The 27,499-nt window shown below is 37.2% G+C and overlaps 2 protein-coding genes across 2 annotated transcripts; one reads left to right on the top strand and one right to left on the bottom strand.

The window, feature by feature from the left end:
- Positions 1 to 941: 941 nt before the first annotated feature.
- IL27 (interleukin 27) lies at positions 942 to 11,885 on the top strand. Its single transcript, XM_087947566.1, has 5 exons — positions 942 to 1,161; positions 3,945 to 4,144; positions 9,374 to 9,472; positions 10,847 to 11,011; positions 11,101 to 11,885. Exons 1-5 carry the CDS (start codon positions 1,149 to 1,151, stop codon positions 11,299 to 11,301), a joined length of 678 nt encoding a protein of 225 aa, XP_087803692.1. The 5' UTR covers positions 942 to 1,148; the 3' UTR covers positions 11,302 to 11,885.
- Positions 11,886 to 14,671: 2,786 nt separating this feature from the next.
- Positions 14,672 to 27,492, bottom strand: LOC113418580 (uncharacterized). Its single transcript, XM_087947558.1, has 9 exons — positions 27,232 to 27,492; positions 21,991 to 22,209; positions 21,728 to 21,861; positions 21,534 to 21,588; positions 21,317 to 21,455; positions 19,097 to 19,578; positions 17,882 to 19,006; positions 17,615 to 17,802; positions 14,672 to 17,515 (listed from the first exon to the last, which is right to left on the bottom strand). Exons 2-9 carry the CDS (start codon positions 22,033 to 22,035, stop codon positions 17,452 to 17,454), a joined length of 2,232 nt encoding a protein of 743 aa, XP_087803684.1. The 5' UTR covers positions 22,036 to 22,209; positions 27,232 to 27,492; the 3' UTR covers positions 14,672 to 17,451.
- Between the last annotated feature and the right edge of the window lie 7 nt (positions 27,493 to 27,499).

Genomic DNA, 27,499 nt, shown 5'->3' with positions numbered 1-27,499 from the left:
AGTCAGCATTCCACTTCTAACTTTCATGGTAGGTTTGTGGTGATCATTTATTCATCTCCTACAATGGCAACTACTAGAGGTTTTGGGTTGTAAGTGGGAAACCCAGCTTCCAGTTTCAACTCTGCTGAATCATCATGAAACACAAAGATAATTCTACTGAGATAACCATCTCTAATGTTTTGCATATCTAAGACAAGTCTATTAATAAACAGTTTAATCCTATCCTTCCTCCAAGTAGAGTCATATGGGAGCAGATCTACACATTCTTTTGTAATAGGTTTTCTTGTGTAGATAAGATATTACATTTAAGATAATTTCAAATTCATTTGCTGTTCAGAGGGCACATGGCAAACAATATAGTGAAATATAAGTTGTGTTTATTGAATAAGTACAATACACAGTTCCTAAACTTTGGGGAAATTATGATACTGTAGCATTCTAGTACTTCTGTTTCCTACAAGTTGAAAGTAGGGAGTTGGTCACCTCCCTACTTTTTGCACTATTCATCTATTTTGTACTTTTCATCCATCCATCTATCCATCTGAAAAAGACTTGTTCTCTACTGTACAGATCACAAAATCAAATTGTACAGGACACAAAGTCTAACCTGCAAGAAGGCAGATTCTGTTTGCTTTAAACTAGGATACTTCATGGAGCATGGGATTGAGCTAAAATGTCTATGATTAGGAGAAACTAAAAGAAAGGACTTTGGTGATTGGCAATCAGTAGATTGAAGAATGTGGTTGCTTATCTATAGAGTCATTTTAGTCAGTAGGCAGTTTCAGAAAAGTCCACGTTGAGAGTGAGAGAGAGAAGAATCTGAAGTATAAGGGGGACCTTACTCACATGACCAAGGCCGTATTTCCTTTTTTCCTCAGAGAAAAAAAAGAGGAACTTAAAAAAAATATTTGCTGTTCCAATACGTTACTCTTCCGCCCTGAAACTCTAGTAAGAATAACTGGGGGGAGAGGGTTTTTTTGCCCCTGAAACCAGATAATCAAAACTCCAAACTGCAGTGTAATCTTGGACATTTTGTGTCCCACGAAAATGAAAGCTGGTGTTCTTCAAAAGGCCCCCAGAATGGGCTGCAGGATTAGACTTCTCAAAGAGGCGAATAGAGATCCCCCCACGAAGTGGAAAGCATCAGGATGTGTCCAAGCGGTAAGATAAGAAAAAAAATGTTTTTCCCTGTTGTTCTTATGTGAAAAGATGCTTATTTGTGTTTCTTGCCATGGAAGCCAGCCTGGCTGAGTCAATGACAAGAATTATCATGAGGATCGTATTAGCTAAAAGGAGTGTAAGGCACCTGAGATAGCAGTTTTATTAAAGGATTATTTTAAAGGATGTAGTTTGGCATAATCTGGAGTATAAACTTTAATATGCATTTCAAGCTTAACAGGACATAGATTTTAGTTCAGAAACATCCTGGATTAATTGGTTGATTAATTGATTATGTGCCATCATGTTGTTCTTTACTCTTAACAACCACAAAAATAGATTTTTCCATCATGATCCATTCCTAACTTTGTCCTTCAATGGTGTACTCAATACCTGAGTTCATCTGCCTTGCTGCTGTCATCCTTGGTCATCAGGTTGTCCTGGTCATCTCTTTTCTTCTTTTATTTAAAATAAACTTTATTGAATTTTTATTACATTAAAACATAAAAAATATATCACTCAATAACAGCTATTTGTGGTGCTTTTCGTATAACAATCATTTGTGCAATATTTACAGATATTAATTTGTGCATAATTATATTCTTATAGATAGAATAAGAATATAATCATCTCTTTTCTTCTATCGTTCCCAGTTTTAAAATCTTCTCCAGAAGAGCTGGGTCTTCCCATAATGTATTTGAACTAGGATAAATTGAGCTTTCTCATTTGAGTCCTGAGAGAAACTCTGGGTAGATTTGTTTGATGATCCATTGATTTGTTTTCTTAGCTGTCTACAGTAATTCTCAGGAGTCTTCTCCAATATCAAAGCTGAATAGGTAGATTATCTCAGCTTTTGGACATAATGCTTTTACAGGAGATGTCTGTTTAGTTGATAATGTGTACTACTCCACCTACTTCAAAATATGAATCAGATGTCCTTATTAAAAACCTGTTCTGATGACATTATAGGTCTGGATCAGAGGTTATCAACAGTTTATGTGCACAGTTGAGTTTTGGTGGAGGAAAGTGAGGATATACTGTAAAAATAGATACTTGTTCAAGAATATTTAGTTTATTACGATGATGATGGTGATGATGATGATGATCATGATCATGATCATGATCATGATGATGATATCCCTTTAGCTGAGTTCCATTCTTGGTGATGGGTCAGGTCTCTCCATATCTTCTGACCTTTCTTTGAGTTTTTCTACGCTCTGGCTGGTGTCAGCTTTAATACTGTACTATCGTTTGCCTTCAGAGAAGGAAAGAACATTTGGATTTTCTATCATAGGCAACAGAGAATTCTACAAAATAATCATCTGAGTACTGTAACTGATTGAATGATTAAGATGTAGCCTTCCCATTTCCTTTTGAAAACAATAAAGCAAACAATAAAGCACGAGCATCAGATTCAGGATCAAATATTTGATCAAGGATCTTCGACTTGTATCACTGCTATAATCCAAGACTTTCTTAAACTGCCTCAGATTAAAATTCCCAACACATTTATTATGGCTGAGGCTAAAAATACTTTTAGTCAGGCATATGTTTTGATCATCAGATTGGGAAAGACTAAACTAATGTTTTCATTGTGGCTATTATTGGTACCATTTCAGCTTTGGGTTACACCTTTCTTTCCTAGTTCCATTGATTTTCCTAGCAGATTCTCAGCTTTGCTTTGAGGTATATGCAGTTTTTAAGAAATTAACTGAAACTTCAACATCACCAAAAAGCTCTCTGTAGGTAGCATCTATGTAAAATGAAATTCCCCTCAAATGGATTTCCCCAGTATGAATGGTGAGATGATCATGTAACAAATCCACAAATGAGATCTGGAATCCGCACTGTATATCAGACATTAATATAATTGAGCGAGTCCAGAAGTATTTCACGAGAAGAGTACTGCACTCCTCTGCTCACAACAGAATACCCTCTATCACCAGACTTGAAATTTTGGGCTTGGACAATCTTGAACTACACCGCCTACGGTTGGACTTAAGCATAGTACACAAAATTATCTGCTACAATGTCTTACCAGTCAATGACTACTTCAGCTTCAACTACAACAATACAAGAGGACACAACTGATACAAACTCAATGTTAACCGCTCCAAACTTGATTGCAGAAAGTACGGCTTCAGCAACAGAGTGGTCAATGCCTGGAATGCACTACCTGACTCTGTAGTTACATCCTCAAACCCCCACTCTTTTAACCTCAAATTATCCACTACTGACCTCACCCCATTCCTAAGAGATCTGTAAGGGGCGTGCATAAGTGCACCATTGTGCCTCCCATCCCTGTCCTATTGTCCCCATTTAATCATACCTATTTTCTGTATTCTTACTCATGTTTATACTTATACCTATTATTTTGTAAGCAATTGACAAATCAAATAAATAAAAAAGAATCTAGGATAAACATATTAATCCTGAGACACTATAGCAGGAATTTTAGGGGGAAAACTCACTTCCCAACAGAAGATGAACCAGCTAATTTTAGATTGCGGATTTAATTATTTATGGGGGGATGTCCTCCCATTTTTATATTTTTGTCCCCCATTGCTTCAATATACAGGTATGGTTAACATGTAAACACTGAGGTTTATATCTGCAGAAAAAGAAGGGTCTTCAAAGGGTATGATGTGGATGTGTACCTATTTTTTTCTGATGACACCAGTGTTTTATAAGTATATTATCCTGGCTTAAATACAGTAGCACCCAATCTTCTGACTTTCCCAGTTTCTCTCTAACTTTCTCTCTAACTATCTCAATCTTCTTTCTAGGTGCAGTTCTCCTCCTCCTCCAAGTTCTTCTCAAGTTTGACATCCTTCTTGCTGCCCCTTCAGTTGGACTCCAAGAGGAGAAGGGATCTGGGCTTGAGACCATCTCTGAAAAGAAGCTAGATTTGCAGAAAGAATTTAGCATGAGCCTAAAACTCTCACGGCAGCTTCTTCGCAAAACAAAGGCTCTTACAAGATCTTACGTAAGTCTACTACTCTATCTTCTCAAAGACCGTAAGTTCGTAGATACGAATTAGAAGATACCCCAAGGAGAAGGCAGCTCCTACTTTTGAATTATTATTATTTTTTCCTGTCAATTTATTAACCAAGCATCATTCTTTCTATGGCTACAGCAATATATTCTATTTGGGGCTGCCCTTAAAAACTATTTGCAAACTACAATTGATCCTGTATGTTTACTCCTGTTGCTGGGTGTATATAACATTGATTTTGTGGACCTACATTGGTTACTATCAGTTTCTGAGTATACTTAAAGATATTGTTTTTAACCTATAAACTATTTTATGGTTTGACATCTGTGTGTCTTGTAGGACTGCCTACTCCGATGAATATAGGGTCGGTGAATTAGATTAGAGAATATGTTAGTGATGTCACATTGGGAAACTGAAGCAAGACATTTCTGCTTTTTTGTGGCAACATCTATGCCATGGAACAAGCTTCAGTTAGAAATTAGATCCCATCCTTGTCATTTGTGTTGGAAGCCCCTTAAAGAGGGAATTGTTTTGAACAGACTTTCTCTGATTTTATCATGCCATCTTTACTTTCTTTTGATAGTTCATAGAAACATGTTTGAATGCTGGTATTTTACTGTTTTACAGAGGTTGTATCAAAGATATTTTACTTAGTTGGTTTTTATTGTCTAGCGAAATAGAAATGTGAAAAATAGGTAAACATATATAAATATAAATTAATAAATGTCAGTAAGGATGGAATAATAGTTGTTTCCATCCCTTGAATGGCAGACAGAAGTTGGTGATTTGGTCAGAAGGAAGGCTGCATGCTCAGGGAAGAGGTCAGAGCTCTCAAATCCCTTCTCTCAGAGCCCCCCATGCCAAAAGTAAATGCTCTAACTCTGCCTTCTGCCTTGGTATGCAATTTAGGAACAATTGCTGCCACCAATATATCATTATTCTGCTCTACTCTGCCTTGGTCAGGCCTTACTTGGAGTATTGCATTCAGTCCTGCACACACCACTAGTTTAATTGTGGTGGCTGTTATGCAAATATCATGGTTATTAAGCAAGGCAATAAGTTCCTGTGGGTTGGTTTTGGCAAAAACCAGAAGTAAATGCTGGCTTTTGTTAAAACTGTTGTAAAATGCCAAACGGTTGTAAATGCTAACCAGTTGCAGAGCACAAGGGCAGTCATGTGATTATGGGAAATAGAGGGAGGCTGTCAGAACTTCAAATCTGTGGTAACTTCAAATGGTCTCTAAGGAACTGGTAGCAAGTTGAGGATTACCTGTAAAAAGGAAATAAAATTTCCTAGCTCAGTTATGTTGAGATACAGTACATTACTAAGAAAATCAGACCATATTTTTCTGTGGGGAGATAGGCCAGTCTCTTAATAAACAGAGAGAGGGGTGGATTTTTTTTTAAAAGGGAAAATGGCAGTCACAGTTATACAAAGAAATATTCAGTGGTTGGAAAGAGAAAAATATAGGGTGATTTAACTCAGAGATAGATGAACTGCCAAGAGAAAAAATACAGGAACAGTAAAAATATAAATAGGAAAATACAAATTTTGAAAGAAAAGATAGAAAGAATTTGCATAGCTTTTTTTTTTTTTTTTTAATTTTTACCATTCTCTAGAAATCAGATTCTGGAAAATTCTTCCTCCTGAAAGTTTTAATCAGAGGATAGAATAGAATCTTAGTTCTCTCATTGTTCACTCTCATGCACAATGTGCAATTTCTGGCTTATTTGATTTATATTCTATACTTTGTAAAGGGTTTCAAGGTGTCATATTCCACACTCCCTCCTCTTCTTTTCCCCACAATAACCTTATGAGGTGGGCTGAGATTGAATGACTGGCCCAAGTTCATTCAATGATGAGGGGAGACCAAAGAACTGGCCATACATACATGAAGTATATGTGGACATGTGGAGAAGAAGCGGAGAAACTTACAAAATGTCCACTCTCACTGAACTAAACAGATGTTTTAAATATATTATTTCATATATTGGCTAATAAATTGGCCAAATCAATAAAACTGAGCAACTAATTGATACAATCTAAACAATAGATTTTTTTAAAAAAATGTGGTTATCATCCTGTCTTCTAAATGAAAGTTGAATAAAAAGTGAGTTTAAAACTTCACAGTCAAAAATTAGATTTGGGTGCGGGAAATAAATTCACAGTAATTTTATGGCTGTTCTTTTTCTTATAAGATTTGATTGAGAAAAGTGCTATGATGCACCCAAAAGTCAATTTAAAAGGTGCTATTGAAGACTGTTTCAGAGTTTTGCTGTGGAAAACTCTTTTCTATTGGAAAATTCAACATTTGGGTCAATTTGTTTTCAGTAGTTTATTATCATTTGGCCCCTAGAGGCCACTGATGTAACATTTTGTGAAAGAACATAACACTTGTGCTTCTTTTTCTCGCACAACATTTCTTCACTTTCTTATTTATGCATTAACATCCCTTCTCTGTTAGACTAGTTTTTTCAAGGCATTCATCATTTCCAGAGCTTGTCCCCAGGGAATGACTGGGGAATTCTGGGAATCAAAGTCCACACACCTTAAAGACATGATAACTGAGAAATGCTCTACTAGAGCAAAATGACAATGAAGGTTTGAAACAACAGAAAAGCAGTTATGCCATGAACATAATTATTCCTAAGGAGTTACTTTCTTGAGAGTCTCCTTACCTAACCTGTATCTCTTTTCCCCGTATTTATTTACAAGATAATAGATATAAGTAAAAACATAGTTATGAATACATAGATACATATAAGAAAAAATAAATAAACAATAGGATAGGGACAGTAGGCACGTTGGTGCACTTATGCACGCCCCCTACAGACCTCTTAGGAAAGGGGTGAGGTCAATAGTAGACAGTCTAAGGTTAAAGTTTTTGGGGTTTGGGGAAGAAACCACAGAGTCAGGTAGAGTATTCCAGACATTGACCACTCTGATGCTGAAGTCGTATTTCCTGCTATCAAGTTTGGTGCGATTAACCTTGAGTTTGTATGTATTGTTTGCTCTTCCTTGACTTTCTAAATTTTTATAACTGAGCTGGTGGATTTAATGCTGCTGGGAAAGTGTATTTGGGTTACTTTATCACTATGTAATCTACCTGCATTTTCGCTAACAATTTTCTTGCCTCATTTGGCAAAGGGCTTCCAAGCAAAATTTCTGAAGAATTTAAGATTTGGATGAGTAAGGGGAAAAAGCAAACAAGTAGTTTTCAACTTACAACCATTCGTTTAATAGCCATTTGAAGTTACAACAGAACTGAAAAAAAGTGACATGACCATTTTTCACACTAGATCGTTGCAGAATTCCACTGGTCATGTGATCAAAATTAGGAAGCTTGGCAACTGGCATGCATTTAAGATGGCTGTAGTGTCCCCGGGTCATGTGACCTTCTGATAAGCAAAGTGACATTGCTTATGACCTTCTGACAAGCAAAGTCAATGGAAAAACCAGATTCACGTGCTAATTTAAAATTTTAAAACTGCATTGATTTACTTAACAACTGTGAGAAGAAAGGTTGCAAAATGGGGCAAAACTCACTTAACACCTGTCTTGCTCAGCAATGGAAATTTTGGGCCCAATTGTGGTCACAACTTTAGGACTCTCTGTATATTCCATTTTGGACTCAAATCTTCACAAGGTATCTCCCAAGTAATCTTACCACATAAGATTTTGTTAAAATCAGACAGAACGAATCCATAAGGTATATCAGCATCTTAAAGGAATGGCAGAGAAACTGAAGTTTTGAGTTGGTTCCATCAAATCTTTTTCCAAATCTGGAACTTTTCTGTTTTGCAATGTGAAATTAGGAACTGGGAATTAGTAATGTGGAATGTAGAATAATACAGACAGCCTCAATAAATGAGACTGAGAAGCCAATGTATATTGCTTACCTCGAAAAGAACTGCTCAGATCAGAGGTGGTATTCAGCAGGTTCTAACCAGTTCTGGAGAACCGGTAGCAGAAATTTTGAGTAGAAATTTTGGAAATTTTACAGTATCCTTCCCCTGCCACGCCCACTAAGCCACACCTACAGAACTGGTAGTAAAAAAAATTAAATCCCACTACTGGCTCAGATGTGCTTTTTTGGCACTGAATTACAAAAAAAGCTTGCTGTTCATAAAACAGCTCTGCTTCTGTTCAGGAGTTACTATAAATATTTGTAGCCACCACATTTGTAGCTGGTAGATTTTCACTTATGACTGGTCACTTAGCAATTATTTGCAATTATGACAGATCTGAAAAAAAATGTTTATGACCCAGATTAAAAGATCACCTATCCAGACTCCATGTGACTACATTTTGGATGTTCACTAACCAGCCTGCATTTACGGCCATTTGCAGCATCCTGAAATCATGTGCCTGCATTGTATGATGTTTATGTTGAAAATCAGAATCTGTATCTGTTTTTTGACAAAAATGCACCCAGAGGAAATAATGGGTTTCCTTAATCACCCCAGTGTTACCTTAAGAGCCACCTTTTATGATCCTTATAGCTTGCAACTATAATGGGCAGGCTCCATTAGGGTTATAACTAGAGAACCACTGTACTTATATCAGATACTGAGTCTTGGAAAATATACTTGACTTCACAAAGAGCTTTAGTATTACATGTCCTTATCACTCAAAACCTCTTGGAAGGTTAACTCAGAGGTGGTATTCAGCAGGTTCTGACCAGTTCTGGAGAACCGGTAGCGGAAATTTTGAGTAGTTCGGAGAACCAGTAACAGAGATTTTGAATAGATCGGAATACCACCTCTGATTGGCCCCACCCCCATCTACTCTCTGCCTCCTGAGTCCCAGCTGATCAGCTGGGTCTTCTTTTGTTGCCCTTCACAGGAGAATGGACCTGGAAAGCAGGTTAGTGGGGTGGGGAGGGAATGGGAATTTTACAGTATCCTTCCCCTGCCACACCCACCAAGCCATGCCATGCCCACCAAGCCGTGCCCACAGAACCGGTAGTAAAGTATTTTGAATTCTACCAGTGGGTTAACTATTAGAGATCTCTTGGAACCTTGGCCTTCTGCATTTTATCCCACTTCCCTCAGGAATCCAGCAGTAAAAAGGAAATATTCTGGTTCAACATTCTTGGAATGATAGCTCTGAGTTATTCAATAATCATACAGTTCTCTATTCAAGTAACATATGTTTCTTAATGCTCTACTACAAGATTGGTTAAAAATCTATTTACAATCATACTCTCTCTTTTTGCAGCTTTTGGTCCGTTTACCTGGAGTTGAGGTCCCTCTTATTTCCCACTTGAGGCATCTTCCCTCAGACAGCCTTGATTTTCAGACATGGAGCTCTCTTTCAGTAAGAATATATACATATATTTTTTACCTTTGCACTTTGTACTATGAAATAAAATTCTCAAAGTTCTTCTTAAGGCCAATAAAAGAAACAGTGGCATTTATTACAAGCACCAATCACAAAATACATCAGGTTGAGCCCAGACTAAGCTTTGTGTAATTTGGGCTACAAAACATGCGGAATGTCCAGCAATGAATTAGTTTTCAATACCTCTGTCACCATCTAATACCCCTGTGGATTTTTGAACTGTAGATATGATAGATCTCATCTTTCAAAAGTCAGAACACATCAGTTTTTAATGTGTTCCCCAAGTGCCAAAGTTGGTACAAGGCATTTGAATGAAGGCAACTGAAGTATCACTGCAAAGTTCCTCTCTTATTGGTGATCAATGCCTACAGGAAAAGGAACAAGCTAATGTCAGAGCAACTTGATGGTTGAAAGCCAGAAATAATGGATCCAGTTCGCTAGGAAAACAGGATACTTAACGGCTGGAAAGGAGGCAGTACCTAATCACCGACTTATATAATTTAACCTGTTTTTCTATCAAATCCACTGTCTCCACAAAGAATGCTAACAATTGTAATTTCATTATAGTGCAAAGAATGCCAAGTAACCCTCAGAGAGAACTTTAAAAACTAAAAGGTTTTAAGAAGAGATTGAGCAACTATGTGGCTGAAATGGTAGAGTTTCCTGCTTGAGAAGGGATTGGACTAGAACAGTGGTCTCCAACCTTGGCCACTTTAAGCCTGGTGGACTTCAACTCCCAGAATCCCCCAGCTAGCAAAGTTGAAGTCCACCAGGCTTAAAGTGGCCAAGGTTGGAGACCCCTGGACTAGAAGACTTCCAAGCAGTAGTGGGATTCAAATTTTTTTACTACCGGTTTGATGGGCATGGCTTGGTGGGAGTGGCAGGGGAAGGATACTGTAAAATCTTTAGTCAGAGGTGACATTTGCTGGTTCTCCGAACTATTCAAAATTTCCGCTACTGGTTCTCTAGAACTGGTCAGAACCTGCTGAATACCACCTCTGCCTCCAAGGTTCCTTCCAACTGTTATTCTGTATTCTGTTATTTTGATTAGTTTTGCTTGGAATGAAAATTTTTGGATCAAAAATGCTTATTAAATTGTCTGATAAGTTTCACCAGGCAATACAGATATGGAGCTAAGTAAGCCATTTTCAGCCAGAATATGGTAAACTACCACAAGTAACATTTTCTCCCTAGAGTGAAGTTACTCCTGTCTCCAATTCTTAATGTGTTTATTGAGATAGACGATAAGGAGCAGAATCATTTCCCTAATATTTTTCAGAACTGTTTATTTTTGACAATAATGACTGAATACCTTAGTGGTTGACTTTGTTTTGTTTGCGTTCTCTCCAGGATGCCAAACGATTGTCACAGATAGCCAAGACCATTTCATTTTATCACAAGTTAGTACAACAACTGACAAACTTTGAAGCAATCAAAGAAAATTCCAAATTCTCCTCTCAGTTTGAAGGTATCGATATTGACCTCCGAGATCTTGGTTATCAAGTGGATTACCAGGTAGCTTACCACTCTTTTTGGGGGAGCACAGATGAGGGAAGATGTCCTTTGGTTTTGGCTGTATTATTCAGTTTTCATTTTTCCTACAGATTAAATCTGGGGGCCTATCATCTGATATCCAGCCTATATCAACTCCTCAGATCCTTCAACACCACAGGCAGTGGACGAACCGCCAAGAAGTATATATTGTCCTTCGTTCTCTTGAAAGCTTCCTGCTTCGGGTTGCACGAGATTTTTGGATGCTCAGGATGAGGATGTCTAAAGTGGCTTCACCTTCCAAGATTTTCTAATCTTAACATTTCCTGTTTTAAACTCCATCACCTGATTCCAAACAACTAAGGAATACTGACATCCTGGTATCTCGGTGTTCATGCTGTTCTTTAAATTATCTAAAATATCTAATTTATATATCTATTTATTTTTTCTAAATATTTTATTATTTTAACTTATTTGTTAAAGCAGTGTTTTGGCCAGTTCACATATACAACTGTTCAGTGAATGCACTTTCTCATGACAATGTAAAAGTTATTGTTTTTTAAAGGTCAGAAAGAATTGCCAGCTAGTTTGCAGGGAATTTTAAATATTGTGTTTATCCATAAAAATATGGATGGCTACTATTTTATCTGTTTTTTTAAAATGGCTAGTTACTCAAATGGGCCAGAGAATTTTGAAGGTATCTACAGAAAGATATACAGTATAAATGTATAATCCCAATGGATTATGGAGAAACTATTTTTTAATTTTCTAAAACAGATCTGAGTAAATGTGCATATGGTATAAAATATATGTTTTGAGTGATACTGCCTTTTCAAAGCTTGAATTGGTCATTTCATGATTTTAAATTTTTGTTAATAAAAATATTATTTTAGTTAAATTTGATTGCCTGATTTATTCGTGGTATCTTTAAATGATCAAAAGAGAGTTTGTCATTTCATATAATTGATTAATCAATTAGTTTAAACCTAAAATCCAATGCCAATATATTTAAGGAGTATCTAACATTGTATTACATCTATTAGATCTATGAATATGAGTTATATATTCATCAGCAAAAGGAAATTTCCTGTTGCTGGCTGAATTCACCTGGTCGAGGTTTCCTGTTTGGCCCCAATTCCATTATGAAAAACCCTACTCTCTTTCCCAAGATCTTTATCTTGGCTTCTTTCTTCAGATTTTACCTTTCCCCTCTCAGAACTCCCATCTATAGTCAAGAAATTATGATTAGTTCTTATCCATAATCAGTAGACTAGTGCTGAGATCTATATTTATAAGGTTTGTTACCTCTGACCTTATAGAAATGTTCAAAATAAGATGCTAGATTCAATTTTGGGACAGAAAATTTAAATAGCAACTCTCTAATTTGTAAACCTCAGTTGAAAAACTTCAAATAAATTATCAGGTTAAAAAGGACATGAGTGTCTTCCCAGATCCTGGGAAGGAGCCAACACCTCTCCCAATCTGGAGATTCATCAATCTCTGGATTAAAGAGGTAGATGCCAAAGAGGAAAAGTACAGTTTGAAACAGCTGGACTTTCCTATTGCCCAAACCAGAACAATTCTGGAAGATACTTGATAGGGTCATAGGGTATAGGGACTGCCAAAATAATGGAAAAGCACGAGGCCCAGATGGACTTCCGGCAGAATTTTATAAAACATTACAAGAATCGTTGAACCTTCCATTGCTAGAAGTTATGAATGAAGTTATGTTAAAGAAGAAGATACCTAAATCATGGTCAGAAGCTTATATTACACTTGTCCTAAAAGAGGAGGCCGATCCATTACAAATTAAGAACTACAGACCTATTTCCTTACTAAACGCAGATTATAAAATTTTTGCTTCAATATTGGCAGAAAGACTTAAAAAATACTTAAACAATTTTATTCATCCTGATCAAAATGGATTTCTGCCAAAGAGACAAATTAAAGACAATATGAGAGTAATCTTGGACACCTTGGAATACTATGAGGCACATCCTGAAAACCAAATGGCTTTGATATTTCTAGATGCACAGAAGGCATTTGATAATATGAATTGGTGATTTATGTTATTACAGCTGAAACAGATGGGCTTTGCTAAAAAATTTATTCAAGCAATAGAAGCTATATATCATAAGCAAACGGCAAAGGTAATGATAGAGGGAGAACTGACAGACTCTATTGATATAAGAAAAGGAACAAGACAAGGGTGCCCACTATCACCTCTGTTGTTTGTATTAACCTTGGAAGTGCTAAACAGAAATATTAGAGAAGAAAAGAATATAAAAGGGATGAAAATTAAAAAGAAAGAATTTAAGTTGCAAGCATTCGCAGGTTTTCATTTTAGAAGACCCACTAGAAACAGCATCAAAATTGATAAAAAAGATAGAGACATATGGAAAGGTGGCTAGTCTGAAAATAAATAAAGATAAGACAAAGATCTTGACAAAGAATATGCTATCAAGACAAAAGGAAGAACTGGCAGATCTATTGAAAATTCAGGTTACAAATAAGATTAAGTAATTGGGGATACATTTGACAGCAAGATGCAGTACACTAAAAGATAATAACTATATCAAACTTAAGCAGCAGATAGCGCTAGATTTGGTGAAATGGGAAAATTTACAACTGTCATTAATAGGGAGAATATCAACAATCAAGATGAATATACTACCCAGAATTTTATATTTGTTCCAAACAATTCCAATTAGGCTTGGAAAAGATTACTTTGAAGATTTAAATAAAATTGTGTTGAAATATATATGGCAAGGTAAGAAAGCGAGAATAAAGTTAAAACTTTTGCAAGATGCTAGAATAAGAGGAGGATTTGGTTTGCCTAATTGGGAGTTGTATTACCAAGCTACAAATTTGATGTGGGTTAAGGAATGGATAACATTAAGAAATACTAGATTGTTGACATTAGAAGGACATGATCTGTTGTTGGGGTGGCATGCTTTTTTATGGTAGAAAGGAACCAAAACACAGGGGTATTTTAGAAGACATTATATATGGGAGTCTTTGTAGTTAAACTGGGAGAAGATTAAAAGACAATGTTATTTGAAAATTCCAGTCTGGCTATCGACTATTGAAGCATTTTCTTATCCTATAATATATAAAAAGGAACAAACAGATATGGTGAAATATTGAATGAAAAGGGTGAACTTAAATCTATACAAAAATTAGAGGAACAAGGTATAAAGATGAATTGGTTTTCATATGCACAAATACATTCAAGGTATGATAAAGACTTTAAAACAGAAGGTTCCTATGATAAATTGACTGATTTAGATAAGATTTTGACAGGTACTGATGAAAAGGTGATTAAAAAATTGTATGGATATTTATTAGAAATTAAACTAGAAGAAGAACAAGTTAAAGAAACAATGATTGCTTGGGGGAAGAATTTTGGATATGGGATTGATCTAGAGAAATGGCAAAAATTGTGGTCTCAAAATTATAAAATGACAATGTCAACAGAATATAAAGAAAATTTGTATAAGATGTTTTACAGGTGGTATTTCCCCCCGACAATAATAGCAAGAATGTTCAAGAACAAATCTGAAAAATGTTGGAAATGTCATCAGACACCTGGCTCATATTATCATATGTGGTGGACATGTGCAGATGCTTAAAAATATTGGACTAAAATCCACACATGGTTGGAAAAAATGACAAAAAAGCATATAGATTTGAAACCAGAGATATTTTTATTGGGAATTTTACCTGAAATATATAGTAAAGAATTGAAATACTTGATTGTAAATGTATTAACAGCGGCTAGGATTGTATTTGCTAAAAACTGGAAAAATGAGAAAATACCATCACAGGAGGAAATAATTAAGAAAATATTGGAATGTGCTGAAATGAGTGGATTGACATTTGAAATCAGAGAACAAGATGATAAACAATTTTATAAAATTTGGGATCTATTCTATCAATGGTTAAACAATAAAACATAGTAATGAAATATGTAGATTCTTAGAAAATAATAAATATATAAAGATGTACTCTTTTCCTATTATATCTACAAAATGGTAGGATAGATTTGAGATGATAATATGAACTGTCATAAAACAAATTAAATAAAATATGATGACTTTGTAAAACATGAATGAATAAAAGTATAGTCAAATGATTGATTAATAATGATATTAATGTATTTAATACTTGATTGAAAATATGAGAATATATATAATGTAATTGTAATTGAAGACTACGAAGCACAAAACAATTTGTAAACCAACCGGCACACTGTATGTATATATATGGAAGGTGGCTTGATGTTTTTATGTTTTGTTTGTTTATGTTTGTTTTAAAAACCAATAAAAATTTTTTTAAAAAGGATATAGGGACTGCCTTCACCAGCCTGAAGTGGGTGATAAATGCCAAGCTGACCCCACCTGCAAAATCACCACCACCACCAGAATGGATGAATGAATTGGACCACCTGACAGCACTTATCTGAAAACTATCATGGGCTATTGCCCACTTAAGTGGGAAAACCAACTCTAACATTGGAACAGTTAAGTACAATATTGCTTTAGGCTCCATCAGGTATGTGTTGGAAAATTTGATGACATCATAGGGATGCAACAGGAAAAAAAATGCCAGGGTTCATTTATCCTATGCTTAAATGCAAGTGACAAACAACTCATTAATTATTTCCTTGTGAGGAATTATTGATAGGATTTAATGAAAATGGTTTGATAACTGCATTTTACTCATTTATTTGAGAGTTCAAGGGCTGCCAAAGCTAGCAACCTTTTATTTTATTGCAATAATACATTATTGTATTTACATTTTTTACTGTGTTGTAATAATACAACAAAAGATAACAAAACAACTAAGCTTAAATACTAATAGTTGCACCTTATTCTTAAACCAATTAAAAGTTTTTAAAAAACCTATGGTAAAAAAACAACCTGAAAACAAAATTAAAAGTAGCAATTAAAGCTGAATAAAATAAGTACAGTAAAAATAAAACCATCACTCCCAAGCCTGAAAAGGTAAAAATGTCTTCAACCAGGTACAGGAAAATGGTCCTGTAGCCATTGGTCTAACAGCATTTTCACACTTGAGAAATAAATGAGATCAACCAAAATAGTATCGTATTTTTTTGCATTATAAGATGCACCTGACCATAAGACGCACCTAAGTTTAGAGGAGGAAAACAAGAAAAGAAAAAAAACCAGGCAGTGCATGAGAGGACCACAGATAGGTGTCCTCTCATGTGCCAGCTCTGCCTATTGACTCCCTGCACTGCGGAATAGAGGTAGAAGAGGCGGGCAATGACAAAGACAGAAGAGGCGGGGTTCAGCACTGTAAAAGGATCCCACTGCCGCGGCACATATCTATCTTTCCATAAGACACACAGACATTTCCACCCACTTGGGGGGAGGGGGGAGTGTGTCCTATGGAGCGAAAAATACAGTATTTATATCAACTGAAGCCTTTTTCACAAAAGTGCATCACATTCAAGCTTAGGCCAAGTTATTTCGGTGAAAACTTGAAGGGAGAAAATCTTACAAGCATCTCTATCTTCTCCTGGAAGTAAAAATAGATCAATCAAATATTTGTTATCTTTTCAATCTTCTGTCTAAATCCTAAACTAGATAGGGAGAAAGACTGCGGTGGGAGGGCAATTTGGGAAAACTCTGACAAATGGGGTAAAGATTAAATACAGTACAGGCCATCTGCTGCCAATTCTCCTCTGTAACTGTAGCCTTGCAGGGTAAACCAGATAGGAATCACAACCAGGTGAGCTAATTGTACTTCATTGTAAAGCTACATTGACAGACTCTTGTGTGTTTGAAAATACACCTCTCCTTTACAGCCCAAGAAACTAGGGAGGGTCCCTTCTGAGCCTCTTGCTCTGCCCACTATCCAGATGAGGGCTCTGCTAACTTTTATCTGACTGTTCCCTTGGCAGCATCTCTTGGTCTAGTCTTCCAAGCTCTTTCCCAGTCCTTATCATTAATCAGCACACACTTCTTGGATTCAATGTATAATCTCTTCGGACATGTTTCAGTTTCACTGAATTCTTGTAAAATAAAGGATGAGTTTAAATTGGTGGCATGGTGAGGATAGACTCCATACCATATAATGGAATCTAAAGATAACCTCCCAAAATTGTTAGGTAGTTTCCACCTAATTACTTTGTTTTTCCAAAGTATGATATGAATAGAATGAAGGCTATGCTGGAGTTCCCCATTTCAGGTGAAGAGATAAAAATATCAGATCTGCCAAGATAGTCTAGCAACACTTCTCAGATTTTCTATTCATATGGTACACAATGTTTCCTCACTCACCATTTAATTTAGAATGGACATCTAATTTACTCAGTTTTTAGAGAGCAGAGATGGTGCTTCCATTGCTTTCAAAATTATTGGTTTAGGGTGCCTTGATCCAGGATAGAGCCAAAAACATGCAAGCTCATTACTTGATAAAGCTCTCAGAACCGCAAGTCACTTTGGCTTTTGCAGGCGCATCTGAAGTTCAGCCATCATATTGGGGTGCATAGACCCAAACCTGGGAAAGCAAAATAAATGGGTAGATTAAGATAAAATTCAAGACGACAACACTAATATCTACTATTCAATTACTATTGGATGTGGTGATGAGATTTACCCAGACAATCTTGGGTTTTGTCTCTTTGATACTTCCAATAAAGATGGAGCATCTTCAGCCATATTTGTCTCTTGTGTTGGAGCCTCTGCTGATGGCTTTGGTTTCTTCAAGCTGGGTGCTCGTCGAATGGAGCTCTTACGATGTAGCAACACCCGTTCCTTCTGGGCACTGTTATCCAGTGTTGTGACCTGCAGAATAGAGATGGATGTGATTACTTCAATCTCCTGACTACTTTCATGCTGCACTTTTGTTTGTAATTATGCTTACATCATGTGGGAAAGCTCTGGGTCCAGCCAGGAGGTCTGTATCAAGAGAGGTTGGATAGACCAGGCTCTTTGTGGTCTCTTCCAGTTGAGTTGACTGATCTGATGTAGTCTCAGGCACTACACTAAGACCACAAGTATCTACCAATATCTCAGGCTGTTCTTCCTGGTTACTTTCCTGACATTCTTCTCTTGTTTGCTGTTCCTGTTTTTCCCCTATAAAGTGTATCTCATTTTTCACAGATTCCTCTACTTCCTGCTTCAGATTTTCTTCTGTCTTTCCTTTCTCAGGTAAATCTCCCTGCTTAGAGTTTCCCCCCTTTTCCAATTCTGGTGTCTCCCTTTTATGTTCTATCATAATCTCAGTTTCTTTGGGCTCCCAGTGCAGATATATCTCCTTTTCTTCCTGTTCTAATGCCTTCTTCTGGCTTGTTTCCATCTCTTTGTCCAGGGGTGGTTGCTGAACTTCTTCCTTCTTTGCTGCTATCTCCTTCATTATCAGGTGGTCTGTGTCCAGCTCTGTGGCTTTTCCCTGTTCCTCCCCAGATTCTAAACACTGGGTCTTCATTATTGTAACATTTAGTGCATCATACTGAAGTTTATCTGTCCAAGTAACTCCCTCTAGTCCTCTTTCCTTTTCATCCAGCTTTTTGTCCTTCCCCTCTTCAATTCCTCCCAGCCATTCTTCCAAATTCCAGCTTCTTTCATCTTTTCCTTTCTCTTCTGGCATCGTCACCTGGTCTCTTTCAATTTCTGCTGTCACACTTGTTTTTACCTGTTCGTTCCCATCCACTTTTGTATCTTCTTGTTGCTTCTCAACATTTAACTGCTGGTCTCTTGCCATCTTGGCCATGTCCTCCAATCTATCTTGCTGAGTTCCCCTAGTCCATGTTGCCTCTTCTTGTCCTCTCTGATTTTCCTCTCTATTCTGTGTCAAGTCTTGGAGCTTTTGTTGAATTCCCTCATTCCACAACATATTTTCCAACTCTTTTTCCTGATCTTCTGTGATTTTTTCTTCTTCTTCATCCCACAGCTGACTTTTTCCAACTGTTCTTTCCTCTTCAAGCATCTTATCCTCTGCCTGGTTTAGTGCTGCTATATTTATCTCTCTCCATTCTTTCTCACCCACCTTTCCTTCTTCCTGTTCTTTCTCACCCACCTTTCCTTCTTCCTGTTCTTTCTCACCCACCTTTCCTTCTTCCTGTTCTTTCTCACCCACCTTTCCTTCTTCCTGTTCTTTCTCAAACTCTAATTGTTGATTATTCATAATCTCAGCTCTCTCTTCCAAACTATCATGAACAATTTCCCCAGTCCACTCTGCCCCTTCAGGTCCTCTTTTCTGTTCTACAGATGCTGCCCAATTTGGTGCTCCTTGCTCAATCCCCTCAGCTAATATATTTCTGTCTTGTTCTGCTTCCTGACTCATCCCTGTTTTTCCTGCCTTTTCCATTTGCCCAAGTTCTCGTCTTTCTGCCAAATGTTCATCTGGCTTCAATTGACTACAATACTGACTACAAACTGCATCTGTCAACTCTTCTATTATGTCTTCCTTTGCAATTTCCATTAAAGCAGATTCTTCATATTTTCTTTGATAGAGTCCGCCAGTCATAGTTGGTGACTTCAAGGGTGTCTGTTGGATGCTATCAGTCATAGGTGTTGTTGATCCTAGTTCGGCAGTGTCACTGAGGCATACAGAAGATGCTGTGGGGCAGAAATAAGAAAATATAAAATTGATCTTGGGTTTTTCCCCAAGACTGATCATTCAAGAATTTAAAACAGCTTTCTGCGACTGGGGCTCTGCTCCTTTTACCCATACAGTAGTTTCAATATTCTGATTTAATATGGCCAATAAATACTGTCCTAATTAAGCAGAATATAGAATAGAATAAATGTTCTATCTCTGGGCATTTAAAAAACAGGACAATTACTTCATATTAGCCTTTTCCAGCCTTTTGCAGCCAAGCGTGTTAACATAGTTCATTGCTAGCATAATGAAAAGCCATGTTAGCTGGAAATTATGGAAGTCAAAAGCCAACTCAAGAAGAACCATAGAGCATACCATAGAGAAGAACAACCAAGGATAGAAATAATCTCTCTCACATGTTTTTCTTGCAATATACAGGAGAAAAAAACTGTTTTACCCTTTTCAAGAAAGCTAATACATTCATTTTAAAAAAGTACATAGCTGAGAGAGAAAAATGGACCTCATCCTGACAAATCACAAGATAATCTGAAATTACAGAGGACCATTTAAAGTCAAATCTTTGTCAGTACAGTAACAACACAATAATTATCACATAAAGAGGCATATATGCACACACACACACATACATTGGGCAATATAATTATGCATATATAATTTTCAGCATTCTTCAGTGTAAGATGAATCACATAGCTTGAGAATCAATGATACAGTGGTGAAGAATTTGGACCTGGGCAAGCTCAGATTCAAGCCCTTACTAGGATATGTGGCTCCCTTAGATATTTTTTTTTAAATCTTAACCTAATTCATCTCCCAGTGTTTGTGTAATGGTGAGAGGGAACCTTCATTTCTGGTGTCCTGAGCTCTGAGAAAAATATAAATTAATATAAATGTAATGCTAAAGAAAGAAGATACTCCCAGATCCTATTGTTACCTGTGAAGAAACACCATTATGCTGTTTAATCCTTTCCTCTTTAATGGATTTATGTGAGAGTGTTCAGAAAATGATGGGAGAAAAACAACATGAGAAAATGAGTGAAAACTATGAAATCTAGATCCTCCACTCCTATTAAATTATGCAATGATAAAATAGAATAATAAACAAGTCTAAAAGCATTTGGCCCCTTATTCAAGTCAGAGAGGTTTGCCAATAAAAGCAGATATATTTCAGTTCATGTGCAAATGTCACAACTAAAAAACAAATTGACTTCCTACATACACATACAAGGACAGGAAATAGGAGTATACAGCTCTAGGGATTGTGCAAGCTTGTTTTACAATCCACATTAGTAGGAAAATTTTTCAAGTTCAAGAGCCTTTTGAACACATTTGTAAACAATAAAAAATTATAGGAAAACATTAGCCATTTCTGTTAATACCATATATATCTTTGGCAGTGTCTCCTCATAATTTAAAAATATTAGAGGTGTTTTAGTACAACTTTTCATTATATTTAGTTATGTTAATTTTTCAGTTACTTTTCAGATACCTTCCAGTTTCTTTAAATGTAATTACTACATTTTGTGTCTTTCAGACATTTATGTTTTTGTCTGACATAGTTTTTTGAATGGAGAAAGACAGATGTTAATTTAATTTAATGTTACCATCTATGCTGTTGTAAAGTCCAAGAAAGAATAATAAAAATCTACTAGTCAAAAAAAATCAGTTGATTTCCTGTGATGGAATCTTTCATTCCTCACAATATAGTATCACCAACATTCCAGAAGTTTCAGTCACCTGAGAACTTTTGTTCAGATTCTTCCTGTCCCTCACATCTTTTGGGAAATTTGGAAGGTCTGATAAAGGACTCCATTGCCTGATCACCAATAACAGCAATTTCTGATGTTCCTTGGATCTCCTGACTGAGTGGGGTTATCTGAAAAGAAAGGACTTTGTTGAAGGAAAGGTGGAGCACAGATGGATTTTGTTCCACCTCCTCTTAACCAACACCTACCTCCGCTGTGAAAGGACCTTCAGTGACCTTCAATTGCTCCCTTGGAGAAACATCCCTGTAGAAGAAGGCAGGAGGGGAAGGAGAAGTAAATTCTATTGCAGGTCAGAGATAATTCTACTCCAGAGGTCACAGCACCTCAGGGCTACCAGATAAACTCCAACAGAAATCATGATTCCATATCAGATTCTTGTTACCCAGAATATGTTGTCTCCACTTCCGAATCATGGTGGTTTCTGCAGTTCTTCATCTCTCTTCCACTTCCTACCTCTTCTGCTCCTGGATGAGGTTCATTTCCAAAAAGATAAGTAGTGAACGAGGAAACAAAATCCTGAAAATGGGGTGAAGAGAAAAAAACACTAAATGTGGACTTTTAGTACAGGAAGCCAGAAAGCCCCCTTAAGATAAGCCAGAAGTTCTGGATTCCTCCCAAGCCTGAAAGATGATAGGTGCCACTAACCAAAGCCTGTTGCAGGCTCCCAAAGAGTGATCGAAGATACTCCATTATGCTGCTGGGGTAGCTGGAGAGAAGGTACAGAGTGGCTTCCCCTTCTCCTCAAAGAGGGAAGTTAACGTCATTAAAGTCTTTGACCACATCCTTTTCTTCCTTTGCCTTGTAGTTTGCCATAGTTTGTTCTGGCTTTGCACATCTGTGAGAGAAACAAAAGCACACCGTATCCTACAGAAACAAGAAGCATGTGAACAATCACTCATTATCAAGCACTTTCAAAATCAACCTCAAACTAGAGGAAGTATAATAATTTCCATAAATTTTCCATAAAGTTGTAGCTATGTTATTCAAATTAGTTAAACCGCCTTCAAAATCTTGCACAAGTAGATGGTTGAAATGATTTCTTTCTTCCTTTTTTCCCCTCTGAAACTTAATGACAACAATCCCGTACACTGGCTGGGGTAAACCTGGTAATAATCCTCTGGCTAAAAATAAATACACCATGTTTACTTTGAACTAGAGAAAGGAGTACTAACAAATTATCAGTGATCAGAGTTAAACCTGATGATTAATTAATTTTTAGTTTTAATAATGTATATGAAATATGTTTGATATAAAGTAGTCAAAGCCCGTACAATTGTCTTTACTTTTGACTGTAAAACAAAGATAACATATATATACATAGTGGAGAATGCAAAGAACATCTCCAATCAGTGTTCTCGAGTATCACTGGTCTTGAAATAACAAACATCTCCTTGTTCCCAGTTTTGCAAAAAGAAAATTAAATAAATCCCATAGACACATTTTTACCTGTATGCATTTGGCAGTTGAATGGTCATGCTGTGCTTAGAAATGAAATGGGACTCTTGCATTATATAACATAACAATGCTGCTTTTGTCACGCTATTCCTTGCCTCAACCCCACAGACAGTATTACCTCTATAATTTGTGTAAGTAAAGCTATTGTGTTAGTGATTGTGTAACCTGTTGCTTTTTCCAGTATCTCTATCATTGCATCTTACTATGACCACTAGTTTTCTTGATTTATTTGTCAAATTTGTAAAGCCACCCAATTCTATAATGGTGTCAGTGGCAATACACTGTTAAATACAAAACATTATCATCACTACCATCTAGGGGTGGGATTCTACAGGTTCGCACCTATTTGTTAGAACCGGTTGTTGACATTCTAAGCAGTTCAGAGAACTGGTTGTTAGAAGAAATTACTGGCCTAATCCTGTAAGGAAGGCAGGAAGGAAACATTCTGGTGTTGCTTACAGAAACTGCCTCTCCGTTAACCCTTATTACATTCTTGACTGGACTAGACTTCCTGTCTCGGGAACGTCTCTGGAGTTTTTTCCCCCTCCTTTGTTGGTACTTTGCTTGTGTGGAGTGAACATTCAAAGTTACAATGGCACTGAAAAAAGTGACTTATGATCATTTTTCACACTTATGACTGTTGCAGCATCCCCACAGTCATGAGAGGCCAGGCGAGGAGATGCGTGCCTCAATGTGAGTGATATTGAGTTGGGCACGCCCAGCCAATAACATGACCACCAAGCCATGTCCACCCAGTCACACGACCACCAAACCATGCCCACCAACTTAGCCATGCCCACAGAACCAGTTGTTAAAAAAATTGAATCCCACTCCTGCTACCATCATCAACAAAAAAAAAGATTGACATCTCAGAGAGCAATAGATACATAACTTCCATTTCCCCATATTCCCCTAAAAGGGACCCATCATACTGCTTATTCCAGGAACAGAGAGAAGTGCCATGTCTTCAAAGTTTGCTTAAACAAAATCAAGGTAGGGGCTGCACAAGTTTTGGGGGAGATGTTCCAGACACCATGATAGAGAAGACATCTTCCTCAGTCCCATCAGGTGTTGTTGTTTAATCAATAAACATAGTCAGGGGAGACAGGATGGCAGCGTTCCAATATTTGAGGGGTTGCCACAGAGAGGAGGGAGTCAAGCTATTTTCCAAAGCACCTGAAGGCCAGACAAGGAATAATGGATGGAAACTGAACAAGGAGAGATTTAACCTGGAAACAAGGAGAAACTTTCTGACAGTGAGAACAATCAACCAATGGAACAGCTTGCCCTCGGAAGTTGTGGAAGCGCCATCACTTGAAACTTTCAAGAAGAGATTGGACTGCCATTTGTCAGAAATGGTGTAGGGTCTCCCGCTTGGGCGGGGGGGTTGGACTAGATGACCTACAAGGTCCCTTCCAACTGTTAATCTAATCTAATCTAATCTAATCTAATGATACCTAAAGTATGCTAACTCTATCCAATTGTATAGGATTGGCAGATACCACGGATGGACTCTCAAATAACCAGGCCTTATCCCACAAGCAGTTTATAGGTGAGAATCAGCATTTGAATTGCATCTGGAAACTAATGGCAACCAGCAGAAGTTAAAAAGCAGAGATGCTACCTGGGTATAATGTGAAATGCTTCTAGCTGCTTATACTACTCCATTCTAAACAAACTTCAACTTCCAAGTGATTTTGTCATGTGGACTCTATTGCAATGGTCCACACAAGAGGTGATTAAAGCCCGAGTGACTGTAAGAATGTTCCTCCCAGTCCAAGAATGGACACAATTGGTCTACAAAATGAATCTATGCAAAGACCAAATAGCAGATGCCACCTGCTATTTGAGCAGAATGGGCAGTCCACAACAATCCCCATATTACACACCAGCCCAAACCCAAATGTGACATGCAACTTCTTTATTTGGTGCTAAAGCTGGAAAGTCCCCAGACCTAGATAACCCAAATATGACCACACTTGTACGTGGATCATAAGCTTTCTAACAGACAGGAAGAAGCAAGTGAAGCTAGGCAGAATGACATCAGATACCTGTACAATTAGCACAGCCCCTCCCCCCCAGGGCTGTGTTCTCTCTTCACTTCTCATCTTTCTATATATCAATGACTGCATCTCAAAGGTTCCTTCTGTTAAAGTACTAAAGTTTGCAGATACAACAGTGATACAACGTTTCATTTGAGACAACAACAAATCTGCATACAGACAGGAGGTTGAACAACTAGCCTTGTGTTACAGCCGGAACAGTTTTGAACTGAACACACTTAAAATTGTAGAAATGATAGTAGATTTTAGGAGAAGCCCTCCTACACTACCACCATTCACAATACTAGACAACACAATAGCAACAAGTTTCTAGGTTCTATAATGTCTCAAGACTTAAAATGGACACCTACCATCAAATATGTCATCAAAAAATAACTATAACTTTGTTGCTTGTATCTTATGATTTATATTGTTTACTTAGTACCCTAGTATGATTTATGTTGATTGTTTATTTAATATCCATGATTATCACTGTTTGTATCTCATGTTTTATGATGAATGTATTTTTATGATGACTATGATAATGATCTATCATTATTGTTGTGTGTACACTGAGAACTTATGCACTGGAGACAAATTCCTTGTATGTCTAATCACACTTGGCCAATAAAGAATTGTATATTCATCAACATTCAGTCTTGCAAGGGTTGAGTTGTTTCTTCCCATTCAGACCCCAACCACCTCTAGGCACTGGATTAGGACCTTGATGTAGATTGGGGATAGTGATGGAAAAATTCTGAACATTGCATATAGAAGATACAAACTCCAGGAACAGAATGAATTTCTGAAGGGTGGGCAGTCATAGAGAAGTACAAATTCCTGCCAACATATTGGATTTGCAGAACTGCAATGATTCATAATAAAATTCCACTATAATTGTGGTTTCTTCTAAATTAAGAGACAGAAATAGATTTCTCAGTTTCTCGAGACAATGACATCTTAAGCTCAGATCCAGAGCTGATCCCAAAATGGTGTTGTATTATTGGGTGGAAAAGTACTCAATATTATTGAGAAAGAAGAAATGGTTTCACAGTTGAGTAAGCTCCAGGAAGAATGGCTGAACTTTTGTGGAATCTATTATTCAGAGTTCATTGACAAGGCAGTGGATTTTTTCTGATGTAAGCATGTTGTTTAATTGACCTCTGGAAAAATACCAGGAGTGGTTGGTGGTCAATAAGGCTGATTTCAGTTCAAAAACCACCAAGTAATACCAACTATATTGTGAAAAGAATGACACAGTATTATATTTTTCAATTTATATAGCTTCCTACTTGCCACGTGGCTCTGGACAACTAAGATAGGATTAAAACATCAAATACGACAACAATTTATAAAAACACATGGTAGACGCATACCTACATGAACACCCTGGGAATTTGGATACTCCTAATTAATTCCAGGATACTTAGAAGCATGTCTACTGACCAACTGGAAATAGTGTCCACTTCAGTATTGGGGAGGCTGGCAATCCTCTTTTACAAAAGATGTTACTCCTATTTATGAGCATACAGCCATCACTGTTTATTAATTATCCTATTGTTTATGGATATTATAGCTGAGTCATTGTTTATTAAAACTGGGGTAGCTCTTAGTTTCACCTTAAACTGATGTGAGACTTTGTTTACAATAATATCAAGAAGACTTTTTCTTGAACAGGTTACTTCAACCTCGATTTTTATCCTGTGTTTCTCCTAAAAGCATATAATGGCTTGTGTGCCATCAAGTCATTTTCAGTTCCTAGCAACCACATATGTAGATTTTATCCATGACAACCTTTCAGTCTTCCAAGAGTGCCATCACTGAATCCATCTACCTTGCTGGTTGTCCTCTTTTTCTCTTTCCTTCCACCTTTCCCAGCATTAGACCCTTTTCCAGAAATCAGTCTTTGCTTGATGTGTGCAAAGTAAGATAACTTGAGCCTGATCATTTGTGCCAGGAGTGAGAATTCTGAGTTTTTATTTGATGGCGCATTTGTTGTCTGGCTTTCCGTTCTCAGGAGTCTTCTCCAACAGCCAAGTTCAAAAGTATCAATATTCTTCCTATCCTACTTCTTCAAAGACCAACGTTCACTTCCAGAGTGTCAGAGGGAATACCTTGGCGGCTTGTATGATTCTGATCTAAAAATGCTATATCTCCCAGTAAGTTTCAGGTTGAGTAGAACTTAATTCAGACCTTCTATAATATAACATATTATACTCACAACATCAGGGAGAAGCTACTGTTTCAGTGTGCATTTGAGGCTTTATAGAAATTCCATGATGATTTATATTGCAAATCAGGTTTGCATATTTTTATACCTTCCCCCGCCCCTCACCACTTTAAAAGCCCCCCCACACACACACACAAAACAATTATAGTGAAAACCTACATTAAGGAAACACATCCTTTCACCGCCACGCGTCTTTTAGGGTGAATAAGCAGGCATGCGGCATGTAAGTCTCTTCAATTTGTTTAAAAGCATTAACATCTGCAGGAATTCCTGGATAGCACATCCCATCTTTTAAATAACACTACCGGGGTTACGCGGAGTCGCTCCAATGTAGCCACCCAGCGCCTACCGGAGCGCGCAACCGGCTTTCCCTGGTTCCCCCGCGCGCGCTCTCGGCTTCTCCAAAGCCCAGCTGAGGACGTTGCGT

Source organism: Notechis scutatus, chromosome Z (assembly GCF_049901735.1).
Source record: "Notechis scutatus isolate UNSWTSFEM ecotype Mainland chromosome Z, rNotScu1.2, whole genome shotgun sequence".
In the NCBI taxonomy this organism is placed as follows: Eukaryota; Metazoa; Chordata; class Lepidosauria; order Squamata; family Elapidae; genus Notechis; species Notechis scutatus.
Note: the sequence above shows the minus strand (reverse complement) of the source record. Positions and strands in the feature narration are given on the sequence as shown.

Coding starts and splice junctions, on each gene's coding strand:
- IL27 (XM_087947566.1), top strand. Junction 4,145..9,373: donor AGGCTCTTACAAGATCTTAC/GTAAGTCTACTA, acceptor CTCTTTTTGCAG/CTTTTGGTCCGTTTACCTGG. Junction 9,473..10,846: donor AGACATGGAGCTCTCTTTCA/GTAAGAATATAT, acceptor CGTTCTCTCCAG/GATGCCAAACGATTGTCACA.
- LOC113418580 (XM_087947558.1), bottom strand. CDS start 22,035: ATGGAGTATCTTCGATCACTCTTTGGGAGCCTGCAACAGGCTTTG. Junction 21,589..21,727: donor GTGGAGACAACATATTCTGG/GTAACAAGAATC, acceptor CTTCTTCTACAG/GGATGTTTCTCCAAGGGAGC. Junction 17,803..17,881: donor CCAGAGCTTTCCCACATGAT/GTAAGCATAATT, acceptor TCTATTCTGCAG/GTCACAACACTGGATAACAG.